Source organism: Bombina bombina, chromosome 4 (assembly GCF_027579735.1).
Source record: "Bombina bombina isolate aBomBom1 chromosome 4, aBomBom1.pri, whole genome shotgun sequence".
Lineage (NCBI taxonomy): Eukaryota > Metazoa > Chordata > Amphibia > Anura > Bombinatoridae > Bombina > Bombina bombina.
In genome coordinates this window covers 327,802,113-327,811,912 of record NC_069502.1, presented here as the reverse complement: position 1 = coordinate 327,811,912, position 9,800 = coordinate 327,802,113, and the positions used below count along the sequence as shown (strand labels likewise).

The following is a 9,800-nucleotide window of genomic DNA, read 5'->3' as shown; positions in this document are numbered from 1 at the left end:
AGGGACAGTTTCTAGGTTAGTGTGAGGTTTGATTCTATTCCTTAAGATGGGTTTGGGGTTCTTTCTCCTTCTGAATTCTCAGTATCAGTAATTTCCCAATCCATGTCTGAGATATCAGAAATATCTGAGTCTGCACCTACTGATTTATTTTTCCCCCATAGATACACTCTTTTCTCTGAGTAATCACTCAGATCTCTGTCTATTTTCCTTTTTTTTTTCTCTGCAGTAAACCTAGCAAATTTTTCCACCTCCCCTTTTACTTTAGTATAAGATTTTTGGAAGTCCTGCTTCATTTCATATTGTTTAAGTTCATCGCTTAACATGGTGATTTCCTCTGTAATTTCACCTAGTTTTTCCATTAGCCCATTAATCTTAATGAACAATCAGTTAGTGCCCCTTCCCATTTCATTTTGAATTCTGGTTTATAATCACTAAAGGCTGGAAACAATTTCAAACGTAAACCCCTAAGGACTATAGAATTATCTTTATAAAATTTGTACATTCCTATATTCCATTGACGTTTGATTTGTTTTTTCCTGATCTTTTTAAGTTCCTTGATTAATTGTAACCGTTCTCCATTACTCACTACTTCCTGGGTATTCTTTTTTTTTTAAGTCTAAAGTCAGCTTACTAATATCCTCTGACCATTTGAGCATCTCAGCTCCTCGATCAAAAGAGGCCATTGTGAATTCACGTGCTCAAGTAAAAAGAAAATGGCAGGTTTAAGTACCTAGCCTAATATAAGAAGCTAATAGAAAAGAGAAATGGAATTACTGGCACTGTGAACAGTATTAAAGGAACGGACCTAATGATACATAGGACCGGTGCTGCCCTTAAAAAAGTATCAATTAAACATATAACCCCACAGTATGGGGCATAAGAAAGGGATTGTAGCACTCAACCTCTAAATTAAAGTGTACTGAAATAAAATTTTACTTTTATTATAAATAGATAAAATGTCCAGGAAACCCTGTGACAATCCCAACCACGACACTAAGACTCTGTCGGTTATACACCTCCCTGTTTCCTGGCCGATAACAGCATACATCGGCTTCAGGTGCCAAAGGTGTACAAACCGCTAAAACAAACGCAGTGCCAGTAATTCCATTTCTCTTTTCTATTAACTTATCACATCTAGTCATGTGTGGCTGGTGAATTTGGTCTGTCTATCTTGCTAGGAAGGTGTTGTTTTGTCACATTTTGCAAAAACGCGTATTACAGGTTGGAACGGGTATTGGAACTCATTTTCTGTGGACGGTTTGTGGCTGATTACTCTTATCACTTCCAGTCATGTGTGGCTGGTAAATTTGGTCTATGTGGGTTGCTTGGAAGGTACCTTTCCGGCCTGTTATGGATGATATTTTGGTTGTTAAAGGGTTAACAAAATATATCACATCGATTCGTATTTCTAGATATTGTTCAAAAGTCTCTAGCACATCCCAATATATTTTGCATCAATTCTCTTCATAAAGGGCCTGTCGATATCTATATATAAACAGGATTGACAGTGATCTAAAATACATATTTATATTGTCTCTTGATAATTGCTGCTAACATATTTGCACTACTAAGGGTATGACTTTTTTTTTAGTCCTTTAATGCGAACACTCATGGGGTATTAGCTGCTGAGCTATAACATTTATCAGGAGTTCACAGACTTTAGATATATAAGATCTGCATGGATAATGCTAGTTGGGAAATATATATCAGTTTGGCAGGGAAAAAAAAAAAGCAAACATTTCCTTTACTTTTTAGTTGCAAACATGTTAGCTTTTTCGTCTCCTCAGCTTAGCTTTTCTAATTATACAAACACATTTCAAAACAATGTTGATACCAATCGTTATATAGCAATGTAACCTGCAATATATTAGTGTGCGCTAATTTTGCAAAATAAATTATGCAAAGCATTTATTAACAGTCCCTGTGTGAAACGCTTTAGTGTCCGCTAGTGTACTTTATTTTATACTACTCAGTCATATTCCATTTCCTACGTACTTTCGTCTTTACGTATAAAGTAGGCGGAGAAGCTATGACTACAACTGTCAACGGAATGCAAACTGGTCCAAACTTATCAAAACGTCTTTATCGCATTTGAATTGTTACGGAAGCCGGTTAGGTCCAAACCACATCTTTGGCCGGTTGTGTGACAGTAGTCATGAGTTACACACAGCGTAGGGGATGGGGTCGGAGAGGCAGGGGCTTCTCATCCCAACATGAAGCTGGCTCTTCTAGTGAGAATGCGGGAAGGGGAAGAGAGAGGCCACCGCCGCACCTCCGGGGACGGGAGATCGGTTTGTGGTTTGCGAGAAAGCAGGGACAGAGATGCAGAGATAAAGAAAGAATGGAGGTAGGCCTGCAGGCATAAGCAACAGCGAAAGCCAAATGAATAGCATGCTCATCAGTCAGATCATGAGTATTTACCTGTCTTCATCATAGGAGAGAGGAAGTCAAAGCTAGGAAATTTATATACAGTAGTAATGATCTTGATGGAGCCTAGCAACAGCCCACTAAACATCACCTCAATATGCGCTATAAATGTCTTTCCTGACAAGTTTCAAGAATCGGAACACAACTGGCCAAAGTGTGTTTTTTATTATAATAGTTTCCAATTTGTTGACATTGTTTCCTAATTCATCTTTTTCCAGAGGCTTCTGATTAAGTTCAAACCACTACACATTATATGTGTAGTTTAGTTTATTCATTTGCGGCGCTATACACATTAACGATAATAATAACCTTTGTAAGCAGTGGGCATTTCAGTACATACGGTGCTATCATATCAATCCTGGCACAAAAACGTGGTGAGCATAATACAAATGTAATCCAACACACAGATGCCCCTCTATATATAAAGTGCCCAACCTGGTCCAAAGATGATTTTTTACATGACCAATGTGGTATAACCATGGTATCAATGTTTATAAAAAAAAAATGGATAAACAGGAGAGGCGCCTGTTTATGTTGCTAGTCTGATTAAAAATACATTATTTTTGCAAGAAGAAAAAAAATCAATGTACAACTTTAAAACAAAGTATCACCCTTTCATGTCTGAATAAAATACTAAGGGCAAGATTTATCAAAAATTCTCACATTTGTCATAAAAAAAACCTCACAAATGATCAGAGGCGGTGTTCTAAAGTTATGCCTCTACCCGTAGGAATGTGTATACCTCGTCACTTTGTCAGCTGGTGGAGGCTTGTGGCGCTCACTGCGCATGCGCTAGAGGCCCAAACTCCTTACAACAGCTGATGAGGAATTATGTGGCACGCGCACGTTACTGGTTACAAAATCCCAATGAACAAGCGGTGTGTCATTGGATTTTGTAACCAGAAACGGTACTGACATTGTATTGACTAACATTGTGAGATGCGGTAGGAAATATATTGAAAACGTCTGCTACGTACTATATCTCACACTATATCTCTGGTGCTTTTCTATTCTCTGATCCTTGTTCATAAACTGTCATAATTTGAAAAAAAGTGCACAGCACGATGTAAAAAAAAAAAAAAACATCTCACAGGATGTGCAAATAAATAACGCAGTTTCTGAATTCCTCTAACCTAAGGAGCTGCGCTGGGCTCTTGATCCCTTGCTATATTTCTTCTGCTCCTCGTCGCTGTCGGTGTACATATTCTGCGACCCTTTCTGGTTACAAAATCCAATGAACAAACACGTTCATTAGGATTTTGTAACCAGTAACGTGCGCGTGCCACATCATTCTTTGTATCTTCGCATCAGCTGTTGTAAGGAGTTTGGGCCTCTAGCACATGCGCAGTGAGCGCCACAAACCTCCACCAGCTGATTAAACGTCACCGGAAGTGACGTGGTATACAAATGCCTATGGTAGAGGGATTACTTTAAGACAGCGGCTCTACCATTAGGCCAAATAGGCGATCGCCTAAGGCCTCACTCATGATGGGGCCTCACACAGGGGCAAAGGAAAATATGCCCTTTTTTTCTCAGATCATACAGGTGTTGTAGCATAGTAGCCCAGCCCATTGGCTTCCTCCAAGCAATGCCATGTAGTCAAATATTAAATGGCGTGAGCAGCAGGTGGAACAGAAGTGTCCAGACGCATTATAATCTAATCTATATCTATTCCCGCTGCAATAAGCGTCCAGTGTTTAATGAATGCTTAAAGGGACACTCAATCAAAATTAAACTTTCATTATTCAGATAGAGCTTGTAATTTTAAACAACTTTTCAATTTACTTCCATTAACAAAATGTGCACATTATTTTTATATTTAAACTTTTTGAGTCACCAGCTCCTACTGAGCATGTGCAAGAATAAGTGTGTATGCATTTGTGATTGGCTGATGACTGTCACATGGTACAGGGGGAGTGGAAAAAGACATAACTTTTAAAATTGACAGAAAAAAACATCTACTACTCATTTGAAGTTCAGACTAAGTGCTATTGCATTGTCTTGTTATCTTGCATTTGTTGATTATGCAAATCTACTGTGTTGACTGGTCCTGAAGTGTGTGGTGAAGGAACTGCAGACATCAGAGGAGCATTATGGGCCCCCACTTCAGCTTGCATGTACAGTATTAGCCCTTCCCCTGCATAGGCAGCTTATTATTGACAGCCACACTGTTAGCAGTGGTAGACTGTGTTTCTATATTTTAACCCCCTAGATACCAGAAAACACTTTGAAGCAATTGCATCTGCTGCTTGTGATGGCTGGCAAATACAAGCAGTGTGTATATATATATATATATCATAGTATAGAAATTTATTGATATAGTTGCATTGAAATGCTTTTTTAAACAACATTGCTTTATGACTTTCACTGTATTTTTATACACATTTTTAAAGAGGACAAATTTATTCCACTTTTAGGAACCAGTAAGAATATTGAGTCAGCCACATACTTCTTAGGACCAAGATAACAGTGTTTGTGTATAGATATATGTAGAATAATGAAAAACGTTATTAGCAAGGGGTGCAATTGCTGACTTGTATTTGGGGATCCTTGCATGAAAAATATTCTGTTTATACAAATTAATATATGTTGCTAAGTTTTGCAGTGTTTTTTTTCTTTTGTGTGTTAAAGAACAAGAGATATGAAACCCAAAATGTGTCTTTCATGATTCAGACAGAGCACCCAATTTTAAACAACTTTCTAATTTACTTCTATTGTCTAGTTTGCTTTGTTCTGTTGGTATCCTTTGTTAAAAAGCATACCTAGGTACGCTCAGGAGTAGCAATGCACTACTGGGAGTTAGCTGCTGATTGGTGGGTTACATATCCAACTCTTCTTATTGCCTCACCAGATATATTCAGCTAGCTCTCAGCAGTGCATTGCTGCTCTTTCAAATTAAGATGCCAAGAGAATGAAGCAAATTTGACAATAGAAATAAATTTGAAAGTTGTTTAAAATTGTATGCTCTGTCTAAATCATGACAGGAAAATTTGAAGATTTATATCCTTTTAATAGGGGCCTCATAATTTAGTTTTGCCTAAGGCCTCCCTTAGTCTAGAGCCGCCACTGCAAATGATATCACCATATTTATGAAAGGTTATGCGCCAATATGTCGCAACTTTTCATATCTGCGAACAAATTCACTCATAACCATTCGCAAGTCTTAAGTATATGCAAATAAGTTGTCTGGAAATGCCTAATTCTTGTATTAATCTCTATTGGCATTTTAAAATGCCTGTATATATTAACAGTTCTCATATATTTATGAAAAGTGGTGCATGCAATATTCACTGCTTTTTAATCTCGCCAATTTGTAGGTTGCGAGGAGTGAAAAATAAAGAGCGATATTGTTGTTTGTCTGGAGGGAAAATGGAAATATGTCTTTTTCTTGCAGTATCTAGGGTTAGAAATTGCCCACAACAAGGCGCAGATCCTGAACAATAATATATAATATATTATAAAAAAGTAAAATAATTTAAGTGCAATTGAAATAAGTGTATTCAAAAGAACTAAGATGAGCTCCAAAAAATGGGCAGCCTTCCTTAATGAAAGAGAGCCAAAGAAGGGGCAAAATAAAAATAACTTTAATATATAAGAAATAACATAATTTAAAACAATCACTTGATTAAAACAATAAACCATTTACCGATGTCTAAAATTAAGATTGATAAATAAAGTGAAAAGTTTTGCCCCAAAAATGTCTCTAGAATTTTGATAAATATTGGTGACATTTTTGACTTCACACATTGCGAACTATTGTGAAAATAATCGCAACTTTTTAGGTGCATTTTTTCGGGGCTTGATAAATTTTGCCCTAAGTGTTTCAAACTTTCAACCAGTTAGCTATCAAAGCTCATTATGGATGCACCTTGTTCCACCTGATCATTCCGTTGTTTGTGCCTGTTGCAAAATGCGTTGGTGTGTAAAGTGATGCCAACTTTGGCATTGGTTTTTGTTTTTCACAACTTTTAGGAGCTATGATTTAACATCTTGTTTCCCCTAGATGTACACAATCATGGCTTTTAAAAGCCAATTTTAGTCACCAGACAAGGCCTGCTTACCTTTAACATGTCTTACCTGAGCTTACCTTTAACATGTCTTACCTGCCCTTTCATACCACTGAGGGGAGTCAATGGCCTCAGAAATTATGCCTCAACTTTACTGTGCCAGGCCCCAGTTGTGCCTTTTTCCAATGCTTTCTTCTGCATCTCTGTTGACAGAACTGAATGACTGTTCACTTATGGCCAGGTACAATTTCCTCTGTGTTATTGTGGCCTGGGCTAAGTATTTATCAAAAATCTTTTAGCCTAGCCACAAGTGTTTTGGGTTTGAATATTATGTAGCATGGGTGCTATTTTGTTGTACATTTTGACAGATTTTAAAATGGTTGATGGGGCATTCTATTCAAAATTGAAATGTGTGTCCATACATTTTAATTTCCATTAGAAGCATTTTTCTGCTATTTTGTTTTAGGCAGAACTGCTTGTAAAGCTATCTTTGTTTCAGCGATAGATGTCATTGTAGCAACAACAATTTGGTGATATACATTATTAAATAAGTGACCCAGAAGCAGGGCCGGAGTGGGAATAAAAAGCAGCCCTGGAAAAATATGAAGACCAGCCCTATATTCCGTTGAGTCGATAGAATGCATATGCCCCATTTTTGTCAAAGGGGATTACTGGGACACTTTTTTCCCCCAATATTTTTTTCAGAATTAAATTATATTACTTTGTATTAAATAAAAATTTGAGATTGATGTTATATAGCAACGCTACAACCTAATTGCAACCATTAATCATCCCTTTAAATTGTAGCTTTCCAGCCCTAGCTGCTGCAGCCCATCGGGAAATATCCCGGTATCCTGGTAGGCCAATCCGGCCCTGCCCAGAAGTGGTTACCCTTTTAGAATTGTCAAGTACTGTTGCAGAATCACTACATATGCATATTTCAGTAGCCAAGAAAGTGTCATCTCAGGATTCTCTAGTAAAACACCTTTTGATTCTGGCAATCTTTGAGTGGCTACTCATGGAAAATGAGTGCATCTCAATCCATTATCTCAGCATAATAGCAGTACCTTAGAGGTCTACAGTCTCTCTGATGCTTATAAAAAAATAACATATTTATCTTGTTTCCAGTCAAAACATTAAAGTACCAGTTATTAGCACTTTAGTCCAGTTAGTCTTAGAGGGACACTAAACTGGTTCTCAAATGCCTTAACAAAAAGTACCATCTTACTTTAAAGTGAAGGTAAATTTTGACAAATTAAAGCCTGGTTTTTAAAAGTACGATTAAAAACAGGGACACTTTCATTTATCAAAGTTTAGAAAGCAGCCGTTTCGTTTAGTAGTTTTAAAAACCGGGCTTTCATTCATCAAAGTTGACCTTCACTTTAAAGGTATATGAAACCAACAAATGTGTTCTTTGATGTTTCATGTAGAGCATGCAATTTTAAACAACTTTCTAGTTTACTTCTATTATTAATTTTTCATTGTTTTCTTAGTATCTTTTGTTTTAAAGCTGAGACGTATGCTTAGGAGCCGGCCCATTTCTGGAGCACTATACGGCAGCAGTTTTGCATGAATGTTATCCTATTGCTAGAGCACTAGATGACAACACTATTTCCTGCCATGGAGTTCTCCAGATGCCTACCTAGGAATCTCTTCAACACAGAATATTGTGGAAACAAAGCTAATTTTATAATCCAAATACATTGGAAACTTTTTGTATAATTGTATGCTTGGTCTGAATCACAAAATAATATTTTTGGGTTTTATATCCCTTTAAATGATCAATTTTGCTCCATTCATTTGTTATCCTTACTGAAGAGCAGCAATGCATTACCAATCAACAGCTAGCTCCCAGTAGTACATTACTGCTCCTGAACCTACCTATGCTTTTGAACAAAGCAAATTACGTAATATAAGTATATTGGAAAGTTGTTAAATATTGTATGCTTTATGTGAATCATGAAAGATAAAGTTAGGTTTCATTTCCATGTAATTGTTGCTCTCTCTGCATAATATAGTTTTTCCCTTTTTGCTCTTTTAGCTGTAGTGGTAAGATGTGTTCTTTATCATGATTCTGGAATTATTTTAGGAAACTATATCCATGCCAAATATGCTTAGTTATTTGCATATGTTTAAATATAGGGTGTGGCTTGTCCTACAAATATTTTTTTTTTTTTGCCAGAGAGCTGTTGTGCAAATGGACGAGTCAAGAGAAGAGCATATAACTCGCCTGCTGAATTCTGTGCACACGCACTATAATGAAGAAAAGCCAACACATTCTGATGGATCCTGGTGGGGCTCTGATGATGAAAGGTACATGTGCAATATTCTTGATGCTGTTTTCATGTTCAGTATTTATTGTGGACCTGTGTATACTGCTTCTGTACTCCACGTTACAATGGTTTATTTTGTGTGGGGGTTTTTTTTATGTTTTTTTTTTTTTGTTTTTTTTTGGGTGGGGTGGGGGGGGGGGGGGTTTGAAAATATGCATTTAGGATAATGCATAAAAATTGCTGCCGGTTAACACCCTTTCTTGAAGACTTTCATTCCTAACTATTTATGAGGTTATTTCAAAGGTATTTCTAACTGTTTTATTATAAATAAGCACTTATTGTACATGGCTGACAAAAATTATATATATATATATATATATATATATACTGTGTGTGTGTGTTACAGGTAAAGTAAGATATCGGACAATACCCAAGTGGCTGTGGGTAAAGCCGTAATTCCCCCATCTACACTATTTATTTTGCCTCCGTCTGGTGAGTTCAAGGAAGGTGCACCGCCAATCATCTGGCATCCACCCCAAGTGAACCTTGGGGATTGAGGTTTACAACAGGGCTTCGTCCCCCTTGAACCCCACAGGCGGAGACAAAAAAGATAGTGAAGATTGGGGAATTACAGTGCATACTATATATGTTTAATGCGCGGTGACTCTGCACTCTGAGAGGATTTATGATCATATATCGGGCTTTACCCACAGGTGCTTGGGTAATGTCCTGTTAAAGAAGCAGAAAATCTAACAGTTTTAAAATTTAACAGATTTAAAAATAAATTAGGACGTTTCAAATTAGTAGAAAGAAAGATATTGAGAGAGAATGGTCGCAAGGCATTGTATTGTCACACTCCTCATGTAACTGTCTACCTCCTATACTCAGACATTTAGTCATTGTGGTGAGGCATGGGGATATATTACTTAAAGGGACAGTCAACACAAGAATTTTTGTTGCCTAAAAAGAAAGATAATCCCTTTATTACCCATTCCCCAGTTTTGCATAACCAGCACTGTTATAGAAATACACTTTTTACCTCTATGATCACCTTGTATTTAAGCCTCTGCAAACTGCCCCCTTATTTTAGTTC

At 37.0% G+C, this 9,800-nt stretch overlaps 1 protein-coding gene across 1 annotated transcript in view; it reads left to right on the top strand.

Moving 5' to 3' along the window:
* Nucleotides 1-2,110: 2,110 nt before the first annotated feature.
* DHX36 (DEAH-box helicase 36) overlaps nucleotides 2,111-9,800 on the top strand; it is a 195,585-nt gene continuing 187,895 nt past the window's right edge. The window contains exons 1-2 of the mRNA XM_053710066.1: nucleotides 2,111-2,347; nucleotides 8,617-8,747. Of these exons, the coding sequence (XP_053566041.1) occupies nucleotides 2,156-2,347; nucleotides 8,617-8,747 (323 nt within the window). The 5' untranslated portion in view covers nucleotides 2,111-2,155. The remainder of the gene's footprint in view (nucleotides 2,348-8,616; nucleotides 8,748-9,800) is intronic.